General features: G+C 59.6%; 2 protein-coding genes across 3 annotated transcripts; one reads left to right on the forward strand and one right to left on the reverse strand.

Annotated features, from left to right (window-relative positions):
* The first annotated feature begins 614 nt into the window (after positions 1–614).
* Positions 615–4,088, forward strand: DLX2 (distal-less homeobox 2). The gene is made up of 3 exons (XM_077883126.1): positions 615–1,389; positions 1,901–2,085; positions 2,599–4,088. Exons 1-3 carry the CDS (start codon positions 975–977, stop codon positions 3,004–3,006), a joined length of 1,008 nt encoding a protein of 335 aa, XP_077739252.1. The 5' UTR covers positions 615–974; the 3' UTR covers positions 3,007–4,088.
* Positions 4,089–13,782: 9,694 nt separating this feature from the next.
* Positions 13,783–18,957, reverse strand: DLX1 (distal-less homeobox 1). 2 transcript variants are annotated; one of them, XM_077882984.1, is made up of 4 exons: positions 18,806–18,957; positions 17,661–18,341; positions 16,762–16,961; positions 13,783–15,552 (listed from the first exon to the last, which is right to left on the reverse strand). In XM_077882984.1, the coding sequence occupies exons 2-4, from the start codon at positions 17,971–17,973 to the stop codon at positions 15,298–15,300; spliced, it is 768 nt and encodes a 255-aa protein (XP_077739110.1). In that variant the 5' UTR covers positions 17,974–18,341; positions 18,806–18,957; the 3' UTR covers positions 13,783–15,297. The 2 variants fall into 2 exon arrangements, with proteins under 2 accessions (XP_077739110.1, XP_077739111.1); XM_077882985.1 differs by having other exon boundaries at positions 18,802–18,933.
* Between the last annotated feature and the right edge of the window lie 2,776 nt (positions 18,958–21,733).

Consider the following 21,733-nt stretch of genomic DNA (forward strand, 5'->3'; position numbering starts at 1 on the left):
TTATATAGCTTTTCTCGCAAGCAACAAGGGGGAAAAATCATTTAAACATTATCTGATTAGTTGCCTAATATTCCTGTGGGTTGGTTAGCAAGTACGTGGAAGTAGGTATCATTATACGTGGTTTATGGATCATTTAAATCAATTGACTTTGTCAAGTGCGAGTGAGTGACCGGCAAGAGCAACTGCCAGACCCTTCGAGGAAAAGCGGAGCTGGACCTGGCCCGCCTCTCGGCACCGCTTTATTTTGACGGATGCTTGAAGGCAGAGACCCGGGGCGGGAGGGTTCGAGGCGCTGGGACCCAGGACCGGGTGGGACACCCCACTTCTCCTTCCTCGGAGGACGAATGCCCGCCCCGTGCCCGTCCGCACGCCCTCCGTCCCGCAGCTCTGGCCGCCGCGACCCCCCGCGCCCCTGCCCCGCCGCTCCCTCGCCCCCCGGCCCCCCGGCCCGTCTGCCCCGCGCGCGCCGCGCCACCCCCGGCCGGGCGGTCCCGGCTCTCGAGCCCCGCGGCCCGGCGCCGCGGATTGGCTGTTGCCAGGTGACGTCGCCGGCGCTCACGTGACGCGGGTTAAATGCCCGCCCGGCCCGAGCCCGCCCCGCAGACAATCGTAAGGCCGCTCGGGGCCGCTCACCTGCTCCCGCCTCCCGGAGCCCCGGCCTGGCCCCGCCGCCCCTGCCCCCTGCGCGGCCCGCCCCCCGCCCGAGCCCGAGCCGGCCCCGGGCACGAAGCCGAGCGGGTGGAGAGGCGGAGAGAGGATGCGGCCGGCGGCGGCCGTCCCGAGCAGGGCACGGTGATCGCCTCCCCCGGAGGAGGAGTCGCCCAGACCGTTGCCCCATTTCTGGTTTTCCTCCCCACCCTCCCTCACCCCCCCGCAATTACATTGGCTGCCGGAGGGGACGGGGAGAGACGGAGGAGGCGCCTCGCTTCCCCCCTCGCGCCCGCCGCCGCGGCGCTGCCCCGTCCCGGGCCAGGATGACTGGAGTCTTTGACAGTCTGGTGGCTGACATGCACTCGACCCAGATCGCGGCCTCCAGCACGTACCACCAGCACCAGCAGCCCCCCAGCGGCGGCGGCGCTGGCCCCGGCGGCAGCAGCGGCAGCAGCCTCCACAAGCCGCAGGAGTCGCCCACGCTCCCGGTATCCACAGCGACCGACAGCAGCTACTACACCAACCAGCAGCACCCGGCGGGCGGCGGCGGCGGCGGCGGCGGCGGCGGCGGCGGCGGGGGCTCGCCCTACGCGCACATGGGCTCCTACCAGTACCACGCCGGCGGCCTCAACAACGTCCCCTACTCCGCCAAGAGCGGCTACGACCTGGGCTACACCGCAGCCTACACCTCCTACGCACCCTACGGGGCCAGCTCTTCCCCGGCCACCAACGAACCCGGTATGCACCGCGCTGGCACCGAGGGGGCCGAGTCGCTCTAGCGAACTGTTCGGGGCGGGGATCCATCCAGAACCCTGGCCTACGCTGGCCGGCTCTCTGCCCGCCCTGCGCCTTTCACCCTTCTCAAGCACCAGTCTGCAGAGGGCCAGTGGGGACGGTGTCTCGGGGCTCAGCTGGTGGGACCGGGGGGCCCTGGGGGGCCGAGCGTGGGCGCGCGGTGCATGCTTCGTGGCAACCTCCTTTCTTTCCCACCTGCTCTCTTTCTCGCCGCTTGACTCCTCCGCCGCCTTCCCGGAGAGCCCGGCTCCCCGGGCCCACTGCGGCGCGAGTCCGCACTTAGCGAAGTCGAGTCCGGGCGCCCCGCAGCGCCCCCGCCAACCCGCTCCCCGGCTCGGGCCAAGTCCCCCCCGCCAGGCCCTTACGCCCACCGGGAACTGTTGGGTCCCCCCCTCCCCGCGCCCCCTGCCCCTGCCCCCGGTTGCGCTGTGCTCACGATTGCCTTGCGTTGCAGAGAAAGAGGACCTCGAGCCTGAAATCCGGATAGTGAATGGGAAGCCAAAGAAAGTCCGGAAGCCCCGAACCATCTACTCCAGTTTCCAGCTGGCCGCTCTTCAGAGGCGTTTCCAAAAGACTCAATACCTGGCGCTCCCCGAGCGAGCGGAGCTGGCGGCGTCTCTGGGCCTCACCCAGACTCAGGTGAGGGCTCGGGGCCGAGGGTGGGGGGCGGGGGGCGCGGGGAGGGCGCTGGCCTGGGATGGCTGAGAAGCAGGCGGAGTCAGGGCGACGTTTTTGGAAAAGTATTTCCAAGTAATGTTAAGGATTACGAAGCTGGCGCCTTGGGTGGGCGGCCTAAACTTCTGCGCCTGAAACTGAAATCCCGCAGGGTAGGGGGGCGGGGGGCGCCGGGGGAGAAAACGACAGGGCCGGGCGGGCCGAGACCCGCGTCCCCGGGGTTCTTCCGCGCGATCCTGATTAAGCGGGTGAAATAACTGGGCCTCCGGGCCGGGTCCCGCTGGTTGCATCGCCGCAGCGCGCACCCCGCTGCCCCTCCGACTCCCCGGGATGAGCCCCCGCGGCGTGGGAGCCCTCCCAGCGTGGGAGGCCGCGGCGCGCACCCGCTCGCCTGCCGCGCGCGCTTCCCCGCCGCCACCCCTCCCCTGCCCGCACCCCGGTCCTTCCACTAACGCTCGGTGTGCCTCTTCCACCAAGGTCAAAATCTGGTTCCAGAACCGCCGGTCCAAGTTCAAGAAGATGTGGAAGAGCGGTGAGATCCCGTCGGAGCAGCACCCCGGGGCCAGCGCCTCGCCCCCTTGCGCCTCGCCGCCCGTGTCGGCGCCGGCCTCCTGGGACTTCAGCGCGCCTCCGCGCATGGGGAGCGGCGGCGGCCCGGGCAGCGGCGGCAGCGGCGCGGGCAGCTCGGGCTCCAGCCCCAGCAGCGCGGCCTCGGCTTTCCTGGGCAACTACCCGTGGTACCACCAGGCCTCGGGCCCGGCCTCGCACCTGCAGGCCGCCGCGCCGCTGCTGCACCCGACGCAGACGCCGCAGCCGCACCACCACCACCACCACCACCACCACGGCGGCGGGGGCGCCCCGGTGAGCGCGGGGACGATTTTCTAACCCGAGGGAGACTGCGCCAGAGACTAAGAGAGCAGAGACCGGCGATCCTCGGGGCTCGCCCCCAAAGCCAGAGGATCCCTCCAGCTGAACCGCGGACGCCTCCCATCCTCGGGGAGGAGCGGCCGGGGACGGCCCGCCCGGGCCCTGCTCCCTCGCGCGGCCTCCGAGCGGCGGGGGACTGCAAGGTTCCCGGAGGCCCTCGGGCCGCGCCGCCCGCCTCGGCCGCCTTCCGACCGAGCCCCCGCCTGGGACATGGCTCCCCTCCCCTTCCCGCCCCGCGCGGCGGTCGGGCGCCGTCCTCGCCGCGGGCCGCGAGCTGAGTCCGGGGGAGGCACGCCTCCCCGGCCGCGAGGCTTCCAGGGTGCTCTGAGGCTCCTTTCTCCCTGCCCGCCCCCAGGCCCAGCTCCAGTCCCCGGGGCTGACCGACCTCCCCGGCCCGCGCGCCCTCCCCCTGCGCCCCCGTGACCCGGGCTGCCCGCCGCCTCCTTCCAGCCCCGCTGTCTCCAGCCCTCGGAGCCCCCCTCCGCCCCGCCTTAGGTCTCCCCCAGGAACGCGCTCCCTTAGCTCTCTCCTCATCCATCACCAGTGGAGTTTTTTTATTTTTATTTTTTTAAAAGTTTAGGTGCCTTTGCGGATGACCTCATTTTGATGTTGGGGAAAAATGATTTTTTAATATGTGGACACTGCAAAAAAAAATGTGTTTAAATTATCTTTTTTAAGACCTATTCAGGATTATTAGGCTGGACTTCGACATAGAGTTTGTAAATAAAGGTGTCTGTGCAGATTTTCCCACTGATTTATTTGTATAAAAATACTCGTCTTTTCAGACTTTTTGTAAACCCCCCACTTGTGAAAACTGCGGTTTAGCAGTGACCTCAGCAACCTCTCCATTTTTATTTTTCCCTTTGAAAATTTTCTCAGTTACACTAAGCTACTGATTTGGTTTTGTTTTATCTTATCCTAAAGTCTTTGTTCTTGAAATGAAAGGTATTTTGGGGTTATTTATTATGAAAACAACATGCTCTTAATGTTGATTTTACAATATGAAGAGATTATTTAAATAAATTATTGTTTCCATTGGATGTGTGCGCTCGTTCCTTGGTGTCACGACCTGGGACCTGGAGCCGCCGCCCGGGCAGGGAACCTGGCCAGCCGGGAGTGACATCTCCGTGGTTCAGAGGCTGTGACAGCGGGGAGGCGAGGCGAGAACAGGCGCGCCCCGCGCGGGCCTCCCCGAAACGCTCAGGCCGCGCGGGCGCCCGAGTCCTGGCGCGGGGTTCGCGGCTCGCCGCGCGGTGAGTCACCCAGCGCCCGGGCGGCTGCAGCCTCCGCCCGCCGGGCCCCTCCAGCGCCGGCGCCACTGCCCCGCGCCTGGGCGGTCTCGGCCGCCCCCGCGCCGGTGGGGCCCGCCAGGCAGGGCTTCCGAGCCGCCGCGGGGGCCCTGCAGTCGCAGCCCGAGCGCGGCCCCAAGAAGCCGGGCCGGAGGGGGACCCCTGCCTTGGGCCCTCCCCTCCGTTTGCCCCCCGTGGCCCTCCTGGGGCTGGCTAAGCGGGAGAGCTCGGTGAGTCACCTCGGCCCTCTGGGGGAAACTCGGTTGGCTGCTCTGGAATGCAGGGCGACCCCGGCACACAAGGCCGCGCTAAGACACATACAATCCCACACTGTGACTGACGCTTAGAGTCACATCTACGCTATCACATATGCTCATTCGTACACACACTCACAGTCACACTCCCCCTGAGTCACACACACAGATCACTGATAGAAATTCACGGACACGCATATGCATATTCGCAGACACTGGTGCCCAAACCCACATAAGCACACTCGTGCATACAGGCACCTTCGCGCAGAGACTGAGGCACGTTGCTGTGCGAGTGGCATCCTCACGCGTGATACTCTCTGAGGGGACAGGTCCACAGGCCATTCACCTCCGCCTTCCACCTTGGGGCCCACCCAGCTAGCTTCCAGCTTTGAAAGTGGCCCTACTTTCTGTCATGATCTGAGAAGGCCAGGGCTAGGTGGGTAAGTCAGGCCTGAACTAAAACTCCCTTTCCTTCAAAGCGTTGAGGCCTACAGCAGAAGCATCTTAGTTTGCATCACGGACTCGGTGACATTGGGCTCCCCTCCTCCCCCTTACCCTGTCTGCTGCAGTTCCCAGATCTAGGAGATAGGAGAAATAATAACAGCGATCTCCGAGTTTTTGTAAGCATAGGACGAGACGATGATGTAACACAGTGCCTGGCACATGGGAAGCGTTCATTTTTGCTGTGAGTAGTAGATTGTTTTATCCCAATGCCCCCCAAACAGGGAGGCTTTACTTCTGCCTGCGATTCTGAGCCCCGCCCCCCCTTACGGAGGGCACTTTCCCACTTCACCTCCTGTGGAAGAGCACACTCCAGGGCTGAGAGAGCTCAGCTCTGGCCCCTTCTTACAGGAGAACCTGAATCTCAGCCCTCCCCTCTGAAGGGACCAGCCTTTAGGAGAGAGGAAACTAGGGGCAGGCCAGAGAGCCCTGCTAGGGGGACACCCAGGCTTCCTTCCTCTCCTCCAGGATGGCGATTCAGGCCATCCCGTGTGTCTTCAACTCACCTGTGCCAAAAAAACAGACATGAGATGGGGGTGACTTTCTGGGTTCAGTGGCACCATCCTTAGACAAATCCTGTCTTTTCTGACCAGTTTCCGGGCCTGTATGGAGTCTAGCTTCCAACAGAGTGTGGGCAAGGCTCTGGGAAAGACAAGGGAGGCTACAAATCCAGTGTCCATTTCCATTCCTGCATTGTTTTCCCAGGCTAGGACGGCCTGAGCTGAAGCTCATTGACCCCGTGATTCGAGCTTCTCTAAGCAGCGGCTGCCTAGCAGACCCCCATTCCTTCCCTCCCTCCCCCCAGCTCCAAATTCCGTGGTTTTCTTTGAGTGCCAGTAGCTGGTGCCAGCCTTCCTCCTGCGGTTGAATGTGCCCTCCCCTCCTTTGCGCGCACTCCCCTCCCCCTCCTGAAACCAGCGAGGAGAGACGGGGCAGTAAATTGGCTGGTGTCGAGGATCTGCAGCAGACAAGATGATTAAGAGGCCTACGCTGGAGCGCCCGGGGCAGGGAATGTCAGCCCAAGTTGGAATCACGCAACAGGCCTTGGCATGAGCGAGCCTGGGAGCCGGGAGGGCGGGCGGCCCCAGCTCCGGGGTGGGCCGAGGCCCCACAGACTCGCTGGAGTCACCGAACCTGGCACCCGGCGGCGGCGGGGTCGCGCCAGGCCACGGCGCGTCTTTCCCCGGGAAGCCCGGGAAGCAGAGAGCGGGAGGGTGCAGGGGCCAGAGGAAGGGGGCGTTTCCGCAGACGGAGAGCGGGGCGCGCAGACGGCAGAGCGAGGATGCGCCCAGGTCCCCGAAGTGAGGGGGCGGGGAGGGGGAGGGGCGAGCGAGGGGACAGACAAAGCCCGGCTGGGGGAGGCCGGGGCCGGCTCCAGCCCCGCCGGGGGCAACGCGCTGGCAAGCCTTTCTCACAGTCTGGGGGCCCGCCGGGAGACGCGGAGCCCTGTGATCAGCCCGCCGCCGCGCAGACACGCTCCCCCCGCGCGGGACTGCGCTCCCCAAAGCGCGAATGAAAAATGGAAATGGGAAGCCGCGATCTGGGCTCCCTGCACTGGGAAACCGGTCGCGCTCGAACACACATAAATCTTCATTGTAATCCCCTTCCATTCGCTCGCGTGAAATATCAGGCCAGAGACAGGATATGACAGGCGCTGGGAAGCAGGGGGAGGGAAGCCGAGGAGTGAGGGGTGCGCGGCCCTCTCTGCTCCACCCCCTGGCAGGGTTGCTGGGGGACTCTGGCACAGCGCGGGGAGAGAGCTCCCGTTCCAGGGGCAGGCAGCCAGGGCGCGCCCTCTTCCACTTCCCCTCCCATTCCCGCCCCCCCGGACCCCCCTACCCTCCAGCGCGCGCGGGGTGCAGGCCACCCAGCCCCGGGTGCTCCACTGGGCGTAGACACACCCCCCCCCCTCCCGCTGCTCCGAATTCCCGCCGCCCGGCCCCGCGGCTCCCGGGCTGGGGCGAGCAGAGAAGAAAGGGGACGGATCCCGGGGCCTAATCAGCGCGGCTCGCAATGTGGGACCGTTTAGGAGGCTTCCCCCTCGGCTTGCTTTCAGGATTACTTGTGAAAATTGTGAATATCCGTCCTGTGTAAGAATTTCCGAGACTGGTGGGGCGAGTTTGGGGAAAGTATCAGGTTTGATGGGGGCGGAGAGTGCTCCTAGAAAACTGGAGCTTTGTTTACAAACAGTGCAGCGGTGGAAGCGAGGAGGAGGGACAGAGGGGTAAAGGGAGGGGTGAAGACGCGGGGGGATGGTCCCCGCCCGTGCTGGAAGCCCCGGTGCTGGAGGACGATGCTGGGGATCAGAAGGCCCTCTTGCCTTCCAAAAACAAAAAGTCGTGCTCACTGACGGTAAAAGCCAGGAGCAACTCCCCCACGCCCACTCCGCCCACCCCCGCGTGCGCGTCCCAAGCACCAGCTCAAGAGTCAAAAGCCGCCAAGGAACAGCGTCCAGCAGTGCCCTAAACCTGTTTAGGATCAGAGACCTCCTTGAGAAGGAAGCTGCAGATCCTCCCTTCCTCCTAAAATACCTCCCTTGCATTCGATTTTGGGGTCCCCAGAAGCCACGGGATGGGGGCGCTATCCTGCGGTTCCAGTTGCCCGCGCCCCCGGCCGGGTCCGACCAGGCTTTGCGGACGCGCGTGGGCTCTGGCAGGGTCACGACACCCGAAATAGCCCCGAGGGATGCTTCGCTGGGCCGGGACCTCCCTCTGCACCTGGGATCCGCCCCGCTCGCTCCCGGTGCCGCCCCGCCCCCGCTCCCCCCCCCCCCCCCGCGCGCTCCGAGGCCCCCCTGGCGGGACTTCCCCTCGCGGGGACGGCTTTGGCAGTGATTGCCACATTACAAGATGTTACATTCCGCCCTGGGGCCTGGGGCCGGGCCGGGCGGGGGAGACAATGTGTTTCGTAAAAAGAAAGAGCGGGCAGGTCCTGGAAGAGCCGCCACTCGGAGGCTCCACGTGCGAGCAGGGCACGGTCTCGGGAGACCTTCCTCCCCGGGCCGCCTCCGCCTCCGCCTCCGCCCCGGGCTCGGGCTCGGGCTCCCACTGCGCGCGGGGCCTCAGGGTCCCGCCCGACCGCAAACGCCGCGGAGCCTGGCATTTGCGGGCAGAGGGGCAGCGCTCCCGCGACTGTCCAGAGGCCCGTTTGGGGGGATCCTCGGGAGCCCCGGTGCCACCCGCTGCGCCCCGGGTCGGGTCCCGCCCGCACCGGGAGTTGGGGAGCGGGGGGGGGGGGGGCGGACCAGGTGCGGAGCCCGGGGAGGTGGAGGACAGCTGCAGGACGGAGGGTTAGAGCTTAGGGGACGGAGAAGCGGCGACGGGGAGGGGTGCACAGGACTCGGCGGGCGCCGGGGTCATCCCAGGGGCGGGCTCCCCACACTCGCGGCCCTGCCCTCCTGGTGGTGCGCGAGTCTCAGACACCCTAGAAATGAAGTCGTCGCTCATTGAACAATGGGGACCTGTGGCCCTGGAGCCCGAGCGGGCCCGGCTGCTCCGAGAGGTGGCCGCGCACCGGGTGGAGTCCCCCGCCCGCAGCGCCGCGCTGCCCCCTCCCCCGGGGCAGCCCCCGCCCCGCCCCACCCCTCCGCGGCCCTGGCCTCGGCTTCTTAAAGTCGCAGGGTGTCTCGGCGCTGGAGAGAAGCGCCGCCCAAGTGGGGAGTGTTTGGGGTGGGGGCGCCATCCCGGGACGGTGGAGACCCAGGAAGGGCCTAGGCGACGGCGGGGCGGGCCCCGACGACCCTCAGCTTCTTCCCTCCTCGTCCCAAAGCCTCCAAAGAGCAGCAGCCTCGCGTTCACACTAAGTCCTCAATCTGACGCCTGCTCCCGCACCCCGCTCCCCGCCTCCCGCCCCCTGACCTGCAAATTCCTGGGCCCAACCGGGCTGCAAAGCGAAGGAGGTTTTGGGGAATCCGGGAAAGGGGCCGAGGGAAATAGGGGAGAACTGGAAATTAGAGAGGAAGGAGTGTCGGGATGGGGGTGCGGGAGGTCGGGCTCAGTCACTTTCTTAATAGTTGCCTGCACTGAGGGTGGGGGCTCGGGGCTTCCGTGGCATCCAAGCCGGGAAAAGCAGGCACCCGGGGGAAAAGGATTCTCTTCTCGACGTGTTCACCAGGAGAACAGTGAAAATTTGCCTTAGGTGGCCAATTTTCTCATTTGCCCCTATTAAAAGAAAAAGCCCAAGAAATTCAATTAAAGCCACCCTGGCCAAGGCGCTATTTGAGGCATGAATGTCTCCCCTAAAGCTGCAGCAATCATGTGGCATTAGACACTTCCGGAATCCTATAGCCAACCTGAAAAATCCCAGACCCCCTTTTTCCCTAATTTTTGCTCTGATCTGTAATTTTATCCACATTTGCACTAGTTTGAGCATTCTGGCTCTCCCATCTGAAAGCCTGCAATTACTATATAATTCTTCGCAATTTCAGATGTCCTAATATGGACTGTAATTTTTGCGCAAGACAATTTCCTGCTATTTCAAGCATCAACATTGTCAAAGTTGTATGTACATAATAAATGGGAATATCAATGCATAGTTTTTAGCATAACATCTTGACTCCTCGATAATTATATCCGTTCGGAGCCTACGCAGAATTAGCCTGAATTGCATGGTAACTGCTGCTGCTTTAAAATTTTTAAAAATTACTCATAATTTTCCCAAAGATTACCAAGATCTCGAGTGCACAATGTCATCAGCGTAATGAAGAGTAAACATTTATGCTAATAATCTGCAATTTTTTTCATCAGCTATAAAGACAGAGGCTATATAGCCGAAAATTTCAGTCCTATTCTGCAAGCGCAGCGCTGCAAAAAGCCTGCGGCGCTCGGAGGCGCCTGGTCCTGGAGACCTCTTTCCACTCTTTACTCTCAGGATAGGAGGATGGGGCTGGGGGTTTCTTTTTGGTTTTCTGGTTTTGTTTTGATCTGGTTTGGTCGGTTTTGTATTTCCTATTTTTCTTTTTTTCCTTTTTTTTTCCTTTTTTTCCTTTTCTTTCCTGTCATTCTCCCAGCCAAATGCCGCCTTCGACCCTTTTGATTTGATCTAGCAAAGATTGTGTCCAGATTATCTGAAATTGACACTGAAGAAGGTAAGGGTGGAAACTGGTTTCATTTTTCAGAGGGTTGGAAGGCTGCGCTGCGCCCGCCGCGGTGGCTCCCGCTCCGGGAGTAGGAGGGTGGGGGAGTGATTATGTATGCACCAGCTAATTCTTCCATCAAAACTTCTTGTCAGCGATGTCAGGATTATTTTTTTTCCTTTTTATAAAAACACTTGATGTTTCAGGAAGTGTTAATCCCTGAAGGTTGGGGGATGAGGGCGGGGGTAGCAAAGGAGTGGGTGTGGGTGACAGGTTTCTTGAGCCTGGGGAAGGCACCCTTTAGAGCCGTTTGCCTGTCTACACTGGAGTTGGGGTCTGCTGTGGAGCTGGGGACCGAAGGAGGGTTTCTTTGAGTCATGGGAGGGAGAGACCCTTACCCTCCGTACTGTCTTCGATGGAGGTGCCTATGGCTTGTGCAGGATGAGGAGCGGGAAAGTTTGCTTTAGCCTGTGATTTCAGGATGTTTAACGCAGGCGGTGGCTTGACAAAACCCAGATAATTCTGAAATCGGTTTTTAAAAGATACAGAATGAAAGAGATGGATAGCAGAATTTTTTAAAAAAAGATAGCTGGGGACCTGGGTTGCTTCTTTCCTCTCAATTTTTCTTGAGGTCAGGTATCTCAGGTTCTATATCCAGCACACAGACCTACCTTTCCATAGGTGACAGAAATGGACAATTTCTTCAAGAGGAGAGATTTAATTAATTTTCCCATCAAATGATTCTAGGAATGAAATTATATTTCTATGCATATAGATAGAGGAATTTTTAAACTTGTTGTAGCTCTTAAAACCAACGCAGAACAGGAAAGGCTGAAGAGCCATCTGACCCAGCCCAGGTTCAGATCCCGAAAAGAAAGAAAATAAAACATAATAATCAATGAAGGAAAGCTGTGAACTATAAACATGTTTCCATTTCATATTTTTCAAATATTGCCTAGATTTGGAAGCTGGATTCTTGGACAACTATACTACTACTTGCAGGACCACTCAGTCCCAGGCTTATGAAAGCCAAGACCAGCGAGAAGGGGGCTAGGGATTGTTGCTTGTGCCCTAAACCCCCCACCCTTGCCCCTTTTAGAGCTAGTGTGTGTGAGAGAAGACATTAAAGAGGTATCTGTTGTTTGGCAATTTTGCTAAGTCTGTCTTCACTACTTCGACGCTGTGCATTTGCTAATTTGGAGGCCTGGCCATTGACAAGCTTGCTCCATACACCTGCAAGCAATTTGCCGGCTCCGGTACCGGAGAATTGCAGAGATGGCAGCTCGCACCTATTTGATTTTTTTTTCCCTTTTCTCAATGCACAGCAAATTTGGCTTTCAGTGCGTTATCTCTTTTGTTAATGCAAAAAGATTCCCTGGGCGAAAAAATTGCTCATAATTACCAGAGAGATGGGGAAACTGCATTAGAATAAATAAACCTGAAATTACTGTAATTATGTTGTGTTTGATGGGCCCGGCTTGTAATCAAGAAGAGAATACAGTGAAATGATGCTGACCCTCTTGGGTTTGCAGCTGTACGCGCACTTTGGGGTCTTTTTTTGCAGAAAAGAGTCATTTTGATAATCATTAAGCTGTGTGTAACCTATTTCAGAAGTGTTTTAAAATGAGGTTCACATTTTTTGAACAAGGGGAAAAAAATCCCAAAATTGCATTTTGCCATTACAGACTCATACATAAGGAAAGGTTGTGTTTTCTAAGTGACAATTGTTAAGACATAATATTCGAAATCAGTATTTAATCATTATAATGAGGTATTGTTTAAATATAACCACCTTTAGATTATTCATAGTTTAATTAATATACTCATTATGAAAATCTTTGAATCAGATATTTGATGAACTACTTGTCAGTAACAAGGCAGCATTAATTAGGCCTATATTGAGATTAACATTTTTTAAAAGTGCAACCGCTTATAATTATAATAGAGCCTAACTAAAGACCGCCTTCGTTGAGCTAAAACTAATAATTTCTCTATTTGAACTGTTAGCAAGAGATTATTAAATTAGTATAAGCTAATATCTCATAATATTAAAATCCGCTTGACCAAACAGATTTTGCCTGTGGCTTCAGGCACTGGGCCCTGGCTGCTGCACCGGAGTTGGATGTGCGAGAGAGCAACCCACCAAAACCTCCCCTCTAGCAAAGTCACATCTCCAAGGAAAACCAAATCGGGGAAGGTCCCTACCCCGGCGGCGGAACCCAGCCTGGGAAACCGTGTTTCCTCTCAGCTTTGAGGCCAATCCACTCCCTGCCTCCGAGATTTGATCTCCCCAGTTTGCGCCCCGGGTTCTGGAGACCTGCGGGAGCGGTAAAGCCACAGTCCCAGGGCCCGGAGGGGCCCTGAGGTCCCCGGCTCCATCCCCCACTATTTCCCCAGCTCCCTGCATCACCGCCCCTCCACCACTTCCCCTCCCCTTCCCAAAGGGCGTCAGAAGAGCCTGGAGCATCTGCTCTTTCACCAGCACCAATTGAAAAATGGGTGCTTGTCACAACACAGATCACTGCCTTCCCCGCTTTGCTCCCCACCGCGCGCTGCAACGGCCCCCCAAAGGCGGAGGGCCAGCCCGCTGGAAGCAGTGTCGCAAGGCGAGTGCAAGGGATGCAGGAATCGCTCAAAGCAGCCCGTCGGGGCCCGCAGCTTCCCAGAGCTTCCTCCGCTTGGCTGTAGGGTCTGGGGTTGACGTTGGGGTGAAACGCCAGGCCACCGGGTGGAGGGAGCCAGGCTGGTTCTAGTTGCTCGGAGTCCACTCTGTCCTGGAGGGGATTAATCAGAGTGTTCCCCTGGAGGAGCTCCCTCCCCGGCCTGGCCTCCCGACCCTGGGGCTAGAGTGAGGGGTCTGGCCTCCGCCAGCCCCGTGGTTCCAGGAGCCCTCCGAGCCCTCCTGCCCCTCCCTTGGCATTTCCATCTGAGGCTCAGAGAGCAGCTGAGGATCATTAGGCGGGAAGGGGCTTCTCGTCGTGGATGGGCCCGACGGGTGGGAGTGACTGTGGAGGGGCCCAGGTGGCGCCTGGAGACTGTCCCTCGGAGCTCGCTGATTGACTGGGTGTAGCCCGACAGACGAGTCCTTCCGGCCCCTTTCCGGTGTCTGGCTGCGTCTTTTCCGCGTCGGGTTCGAGCGCCCTGCGGGCAAGCAGAAGCCGGAAGGCCAGATCTCCGCGCTGGCGAGGGGGCAAAGCCCTGTGTCTCCGCTTTCAGTCCTCTTGGCTTCGGGCGGTGACTGGGTGTGGGGTGGCACTCACGTCTCCCATGCCGGCTACCTTTGAGCTCTGCTTTCAGCTCCTCTCAGCCAGCCAGCACAGTCCCTTTGGTTCCTGAGACCTGGCTCTGTCACACAGCACCTGTTCCCGACCCCCCCCCTTCCAAGGACCCTTGCCAGACAGTCGCTGCCCACCCTCCTAACCCAGGTAGGGATCAGACCCCTTGGGGCTCAGAAGCAGGGCAAGATGAACGGTCCCCGCCGCTTGGGAGGGCCTTGGGGGTTATTCCCGTAGTCTGGAGCCAGGAGTCCCTTACCCCTGCACTATCTGTCCCCAGAGGAGGAGGCCTGGCCTGGCCCAGCCCACAGCACCCCCTCACACAGCACACCAGACAGCAGTTCTTTCTCGAAACCATAATTTTACTGTCTCAAAGAAACTTTATAACTTATTTACAAAGTTCTTTTTTTCCCAAGATACAAAGCAATAAGTTAACATTCTCAATATAAAACTAAACTTTGACATAGAGAACACAAAACACGGTTGATTTCAATTGATCACATTTTCCAAATTTCACAAGTAAAATGTCAAGATTCTCATTTCACAAAGCATCAGGTTTTACAGCCACACACAACAGAACGGAAAAGAGCTAAGCTTGTGCAACATGTTTACGGAACAATAATAATAACAATAATAATTAACAACAATAATAATATGTACAGCGATTAGACCCTGCACTGGAGACTGGGCGTCCAGGGTGCCGCCTGGTGTTATTCTGTGGTCCGAGCCTCTGGGGATTAGTGCTGCTTTTGTCTTTCTTTAAAGCTCACTGGCTTTAGGGCACTCGTTTATGCCTGCCTGTTTGTTTGTTTGTTTGTTTTTTTCACTGCCCATCGGGCCACTCTTTCTTGCTCCCCAAGGAGGGAATTAGAATTTTCCTTCTTGTCCAGGCAAAGCGACCAAGTGTTTTTCCCGAGATGAGAAAATTGTGTTGGCTTCGTTTCTCCTTTTTTTTTTTCTTTTAAAAATAATACGGGACATGTAAAAATGCAAAGCATTGGGTTCCAACCTCTCCATACCAGCGAAGTACAAAAGTTACTGTATAAGTTAAAAATCACCAGGTCCTCCTTAGTCGTCTTCCCCGGGGGTGCGTTTGAAGTCATCGGTACTATGGGACCCTGTGCTCCACAGAATTGGCCAACATCCACCCTCAGGCGAAGTCCATTCCTCAATAAATAAAACCCCCTCCCTCCAGTTTCCCCCGATTCCCGAACGAGCTACACAGATGGCTAGGCAGGCCCAGGAGAAGGTCCGAAAGGACAAGACGTCCCAGCCTGCGGCGCTGGGCGGCCGGCGGCCCGGGCCTCTTCCGACCTGGTGACTTTTTCAGAGGCCGCAGAACGAGGACAGCGGACAGACGAGGACCTCGACTTCGTCGGCGCACAGATACAGAGCGAAAGGAGACAAGAGACAGACAGAACAGAAAAAAAAAAAAAAGCTTTTGCTTTTTCTACATTTTTTTTTGTGGGTTTTCTTTTTTTTCCTTTTTCCTTTTTTTTTTTCCTGATGGTCCCACGCAGCTGAGGGTCGGCGAGTCGGGGCCAGCTGGCCGGTCGCGCTGCTCTGGCCGTGTCTCGGGCGGTCGCGCTTCGTTCGGAGGCCGCTGTCACCGCGCGGCCCAGGCGGGCGAGGGCGAGGGCGAGCGCGTGGGCGCCGGGGAGTCGCCGGTGCGGACCGCGCGGGACTCCAAGGAGGTGGCGGGCGACCGGCCTTCGCGGTTCCTTCTTCTTTGCCCCTGGGCCCTTCCGGGGGAGGGGGGGCGCCCGGGGCTTGCGGACGGGGCGGATGGACCGGGAGGCGGGAGGGGCCCGGGCCGGGGAGACGGGAAGGAGGCGGGAGGGTGCGGGCGCGCAACCTCACATGAGCTGGGGCTGCTGCATAGCTTCTTGGTGCGCCGAGGGGTACCACGACGTGTAGCTGGGGATGTAGGAACCCGCGCTGCCGCCCGAGCCCTTCCCAGATGAGGAGTTGGGGTTCCAGCCGGGCGGCACGGGCGGGGAGCCGGCCGACAGCGCCCGGCCGTTGGCCAGCGCGCTACCCTCCAGAGCCGCCCCGCCCTGCTTCATCAGTTTCTTGAACTTGGACCGCTTGTTCTGGAACCAGATCTTGACCTGCAAGAGCGGACAATAATGTGACTCGGCTAGGTCCATTGTGCCTACCGTGGTAGTGGGGAGATGGGGGGGACAGTGGAGACAGGATGCCCCTGAGCGACTGGGCAGCGCCTGCTGGGGGAGCAGAGCCCCCCCCCCCCACCTATGGGAACCAAAGCCTGGAGGCCAGGCCGCCGGCCGCAGGTGGCCCGCAAGGGCAGCTCGCAGGGAGCCAAGGGGGCGTGGTGGTGAGGAGTTAGGGGGGTATCCAGGCCTTCGCTTGTCAGGGGCTCAGCCCGACCCAGGCAATCGTCTGGGGGGAAGAAGCAGCGCCTGCACGACCTCGAGTCTTCAAGTCCAATATGATCATCAATAAAAAAAGAATCGAGCGGAGGAAAGGAGTGGAGGAAATTTATTTGCAATGCCACCTGCTTTCTCTTTGCTCCAGCCTTTCTGCCCCTGAGTGAGTTGGGGGCTGACTGAGGCCAAAAGGTTTTTGTTAAACTTTTTCATTTGGACTTACATCAACCTTTCCTTAGTGTCTGTTTGCTCTCCCCAGCTCTGCTCCAAATCCCGGCCCAGACGTTGGAAACCTACGCCAGTCGTGGTCAGAAAGCCCCATGGGCTCCCCAGAGTCTTAGAGCAATCCGGGAAGGAAGGTCCCACGTTCCTCCTCCAGGGTCTGGGACTTGGGAGGTGACAAGGCGGAGGAAAGGACTTCCCCACACCCCAACCCGGTGAGGAGGAGGAGGAGGAGGAGGAGGAGGAGGAGGAGGAGGAGGAGGAGGAGGAGGGAAACAGAGGCTCTGGCCCAGGCCCTGAGTGATTAGCCACACACTTTAAAGGCAAAGAAGGGATTAAGCCCAGCGTCTATTGTTCCAGTTGTTCGGGCACGTGTGACCTCAGAGTCCCCAAACAAAACGTCTAGGGAAATCCTTCCGCGCCCTAATCAGATTGTCCAGGGACTGAGGGCCGGCGGCAGGCAGCGCCGAGTACAGAGTGCAGCGACAGAGCCGGAGCAGAGAGAACCAGGGAGGAAGGAGAGCCATGGGTGGGACACACACACACATACACACGCACACGCACACACACACGCGCACACACGCACACAAGCACGCGCGCACACACGCACACAGTCTCCGACCCTGAGGCCCGGAGAGCAAGAAACGAAGCTCCGGGCGCAGGCCGGCCGCGGGAGGCCCGCTTGGCAGAGGGGCCGCGGCGAGGTACCTGCGTCTGCGTGAGTCCCAAGGAGGCCGCGAGCTCCGCCCTCTCGGGCAGAGCTAGGTACTGAGTTTGCTGGAACCTCCGGTTCAAAGCCTGCAACTGCAAACTGGAGTAAATCGTCCTGGGTTTGCGGATCTTTTTCCCCTTGCCATTGAAGCGCACTTCGCCGCCTTCCACCACCGTGCTCTTCTCCGAGTCAGCCCCTGGAGGGACAGCAGAAGCGGGGGGGCCGCTGTTAATGCGGGGACAGCCTTTAGAGCGGGGAGCCGAGGGCGAGTGGCAACCGAGGGGTGGCAGAGGCTGGGCCGAGAGAGAACGCTCAAGAAAACTCCGAAAGCCAGGGAAGGGTCCCGCAAAGTCCGAGGCCCGGCCCCGGGCCGCAGCAGGCGGACTGGGGCAGTTCCCAGGCGTGCAGTTCCTGCCTTTGCAGAGAAAGTTTGCTATTTTTTGCAGGCGGTAGTTGAGGTTTAATTACCCTTAATTGCATACATTGTTTATAGCGCTACGCAATAAATAATTACTGAGACTAATACGTGCACATGTGGGTTTCTGTTTTCCAAAGGGGCATTGTGTGCTCGGCGCACAGAGCCGCCCAGAGGCCCAGACAGTGCCAGGGGACGCTCTCAGATTTATCCTTTGCTGGATAGTTGCGAGTTGGGTGGAATTTAAAAAAAAAAAAATTTTTTTTTTCTTTGCTCTGACAAGGATCCATACATAGATTGATACCCGAAACCTCCATTGCTCCGGCGCCCTCCCCACCCCCACCCCCACCTCGCTCTCCCCCTCTCCCTCCTCTCTCTCTCTCTCTCTTCCTCCCCCCTTTCCTCCCTCCCTTCCTCCCTCCTTCCGTCCCTCTCTCCCCTGTACCCTGTCCTCTCCCTCTCCCTGGCAGGCGCACGTACCTGGGTCCTCCAGGCGGCTCTGGGCGAGGCTGGCGCTGCCCGGGTAGGACTGCACCGAACTGATGTAGGGGCTGGACGCGTGGCTGCTGACCGAGTTGACGTAGGGGTAGCCCAGCGGTCGGGAGAAAGACGAGGCCGAGCTGTAGGCGCCGTCGGGCTGCGAATGGCCCGCCGAGTGTAAACAGTGCATGGAGTAGTGCCCGTGGGACATGGGAGAAGGAGACATTTGCTGGTTGGGTGGCCCAAACTCCATAAACACCGCCTTGCCCGACACGGGGCTGTTGAGACTTTCTGGCATGGTGGTCATGGTCATCTCTTCTCGCGGGGTCTGGGTGTGGGTCTCTCTCTCTCCTCTGCTTCCCTTTTGGGGGTCTCTGTGTTTCTCAGGACAGGAAGGAACCCAATTTAAGCGGAACAGGGGTTTTCACTTTCCATTCATAAGAAAATGGAGTTTGTCTCTTTGAAAAGTCTAAGCATGATGCTGCCGAGCTCCCCAAACTCGCTTCAAAGCTTTGACTCAGCCAAGGTCATAAATATTCATGAGCTGGCGGAGCTGATTGGTCCGCTGTCTTGCATAATCACCGGGGATTGGTCCGAGGCGCTCCGGCTCCGCTGGACTAGAGCGGGCGAGGCGGCCGGGCCTGGGGAGAACCGCGTCCGCACGTCCCGGCCGGGGCTCCTCTGCAACAGAGCGCGCCGCGTGGAGCGCACAATGGGCTGCGGCGCCCGCGCCGGGACCTCCGCGGCCCGCGGCTCTCGAGCCTCCCGCCTCCCCGGCGCGCCTCACTTCCCAGAAACCCGCCAGCGGCTCGGCGCAGCCGCCCTCCCCCCGCGACTGTCCCCACCCTCCGCCCGCCCCCAGCGCCCGGACCGGGGCGCCGCAGCTCCCGGCAGCCGCCGTGCCCGGGCCCAGCGCTCCGCCAGGGCGGCCCGGGAGCCCGGCCGCGGCGGCCTCGGAGCGCCAAGCCGCGCGCTGCGGCCGGGGGCGGGGGCCACCTGCGGCTCCGCGGAGGCCGGCGGGGCGCCGTGCTCCCGAGCGCCGTGTGCCCGGCGCAGCGCCCTGCGCGGCGGCGCCTCCCAGGCCTGGGTCCGCTCGGCCACCTCCCCGGGGTCGGCTTGGGGGCCCCCCGGGCGAACTCACTCACTCGGCCGCCGCGCCGCCGCCGCCGCTCCCTGGGGCCCGCTCGCATTGCTCCAGGCCCAGCTGGCCGCTCCAGCTCGAGGCTGCACCGGTCTGATTAGAGCAGAGCGCGTGGAGAGCCAGGAACCCGCGCTTCTCCTCCCAGGAAAGGCGGCCGCACCGCCCCCTCCCCGCAGCACACACCCCCTCTCTCCCTCCCAGCCTTCCTCCGCCTCCCCCGCCCCTCCACTCCCTCTGCGCCCAGTGCCCAGGACTCACTCGCCCCAAGGGCGCGGCGCAGAGTGGAGCCGAGGAGCCGGCGGGCTCAGCGCGGCTCGAGCCCCGGGCCCCGGGCCCCGGGCCCCGGGTGGTCATCCTCCGGCCTCCCGGGGCCTGGCGGGAGGGCCCGGGGCTTGGGAGGCCTGCGGGCCACCGGAACCCGCGGCAGACCCGGGCCCGCGGGGGGCTCGCGGAGCAGGTGACGGACACGTCTCTCGTGGTCGCCCAGGGTGCTCCTCATCTCCAGGGGTCAAAGCGGGGCGCCCCTGGGCCTGGGGGCAGGGCTGGCAAAAGCCGCCGCGGCGCCTTCTATCTTCTGGGGCGCTAGGTAGGGGAAGGCGCACAAAAGCCCCCCGCCGCCGCCACCACGCAGCCACCCCCACGAGGCGTGGCGCGCACCACGCTGCCTGCGAGGGGCTGTTGGTTCCCCATCCCGCCAGCCCCACGGTGAATCCCAAATTACTTTGTTAGGTAATTAGAAAGTGTTGATAATTATTTCTTTCATAATTTAGCGGTGTGACGGGGAACGGGGAAATGATCTTGTGAAAGTTCACACGTGCAGATGTATTAGTTACTGATTCATTTGATTAAATGGTAGTCTCAAGTGCTCGGATCCGCAGCTGAAGGCGCCCCATTAGCATAACACTGATGTTTAATTTTCATACGCATAATTAGCCATATATTTAACACTAATAGCAACATGCAGCCTTTCAGCGTTAAACAGCCCGAGATCTGATCTGGCCTGAGCTGAACCTTCGGCGATGCACCTTCCCCTGTCTGGAGTGCGCAGTGATCACAGGACAAACCTCTGTAATCAAGCACATTTTGGCAGAGGGAACACCAATAAAAATGAACATTCAAAACAAATTACATCGGTGCTGTCGTTACAGATATTAGTGGAAGGGGCTTCTCTCTTTTTCAACTTCTGTAGCCGCAGCTGCTGCCCGCGGAATTCCTCTCCTTTGGTTGAAGGGCATGATTTTGGGGGGTAGCAATATTTCAGGCAGCGTGGTTGGAGCAAAAAGAAAAACAAAAGCAAAAAAAAAAAAATCCTTCAAACCAATAACTGGTTTGCCAACGTTTAGAAAGATTTTTTTCCCCCCTTAATCACCGAACCACAGGGTGATGCTTTGTAGCAACAACCAGCTAATCACTCCGCCACCACCAGCCTACTCCCGGAGCCGCTCGACTCCTCTTGATTTCCGTGTTGCACTTGTGGTTTTAATTGCTCCTTCCGAGCGCCTGTCTCGGGGTGTGCGGCGCGGGGCGGTGCGCCCTGCACTGCAGCTCGGACGCCGCCCGGGCCGCTGGTCTTTGCGCGCGCCTCGAGCGGGCCCTGCCCACGTAAGTGATCGCCGCGGCTGGCCGGCGCGGTCGGGGTGGGCACCGGGCAAGCGGCTGCTGACTTCGGGGGCGCAGGGCTGGGCGTGAGGAAACCCGACGGCCGCGCGCCGGAGGACCGCGAGGTGGGGGAAGGGGGGTGGTGGAGAGGCGGCCCGTCTACAGGGCTCCCTGTCCCCATCCGAAAGGGGGAATCCACGCTTCTCCAGCGCGGGGGGACCGGGCTGGCTCCGTGCAACAAAGGACCCGCACGCGCCTCCTCGGGAAAGGTTCTTCAGAGCCTTGTTTATTATAGAAATGAGTTATATGTGGGCGAGGGAGTGTCTACACTGGGGAATGATTTCGGAGCCCCAGAGGCGCAGGTCCCGGGAGGGGCGGCCGAGCCGGGCCCTAGGGCGCTGAGCCGCGGGGCCTCCAGCAGCTTCGCAGCGCGCGGTCTTATCCCCACTCCGTCAGCGCCCAGTGGATCCCTCCACCCCCCACTGCTGGGACGACACCTGTTCTGGAACGTTGGTGTGCCTAGATCATTGCCTGTCCCAACTCTGACAGGCAGCACAACTCCCAGGTTTATCCCGGGTTCCGAGTAGAACCCGTGGGAGCCACCGCAGGACCCGCGTCCAGGGGTGGTGGCTGTGGCCACGCGTGGGCTGGCGTCCCGGCGACCCCGGGTGAGGTCTGGGGCCCGCTGGGCTGGAAGGTGGTGGCGGCGGCGGCGGTGATGCACAAAGTATTTTTAAATCTGCTTTCTAACTTCAACTTCAAAGCCTGTTAAAGGGAGTTCGTTCTAAATCGAGTCTGTTTCCTACGGAGCTGCTGGTAGTGGCTGGTATATACACACACACATAGACACCTAGATGTGTGTATAATGTTTAAACTAGGCTTAAACTAGTTACTTGAATAAATAGGATTATAAACCTGTCCCATAAATACTTCCACCTCAGAATAATTGCTGCACGAACAGCATGTTTTCCCAGTGGTTGGTAAAATCCTGTGGTCCTAATAAAATTATTCTTGGGGAACTTAGAGTAAACTGATCCGTAGATAAGATAAGCGGCTACCCGTTGCACTCTGATTGCCCTAGGAGAGAAGTGAAATCATTATCTGGCAAACGGCTCTCTTCCAAGGCCATCTGGGCCAGGTTCCTTACTACAGAATCGAATTGTCCTGGAGTCTCTAGGCCTTTGCTTGGTGAATGTTTCAAGCCCCCCCACCCCCCGAAAAGTTTTTCTATGGTCCTGGTATATCTTCAACTCCTCCCTCGCTTTTTCCAGCTCTCGGATCCACTTGAATTGGAATCACCTCTGTCCAAATTCTACATCCCCAGGCACAGAGA

Source organism: Canis aureus, chromosome 34, assembly GCF_053574225.1.
Source record: "Canis aureus isolate CA01 chromosome 34, VMU_Caureus_v.1.0, whole genome shotgun sequence".
In the NCBI taxonomy this organism is placed as follows: Eukaryota; Metazoa; Chordata; class Mammalia; order Carnivora; family Canidae; genus Canis; species Canis aureus.

Excerpts from the sequence above, each read along its gene's own strand:
- DLX2 (XM_077883126.1), top strand. The coding sequence starts at position 975 with ATGACTGGAGTCTTTGACAGTCTGGTGGCTGACATGCACTCGACCCAG. Across the intron at positions 1,390-1,900 it reads CCCGGCCACCAACGAACCCG|AGAAAGAGGACCTCGAGCCT; the intron begins GTATGCACCGCG and ends CTTGCGTTGCAG. Across the intron at positions 2,086-2,598 it reads TGGGCCTCACCCAGACTCAG|GTCAAAATCTGGTTCCAGAA; the intron begins GTGAGGGCTCGG and ends TCTTCCACCAAG.
- DLX1 (XM_077882984.1), bottom strand. The coding sequence starts at position 17,973 with ATGACCATGACCACCATGCCAGAAAGTCTCAACAGCCCCGTGTCGGGC. Across the intron at positions 16,962-17,660 it reads GAGCCGCCTGGAGGACCCAG|GGGCTGACTCGGAGAAGAGC; the intron begins GTACGTGCGCCT and ends CTGTCCCTCCAG. Across the intron at positions 15,553-16,761 it reads TGGGACTCACGCAGACGCAG|GTCAAGATCTGGTTCCAGAA; the intron begins GTACCTCGCCGC and ends CCGCTCTTGCAG.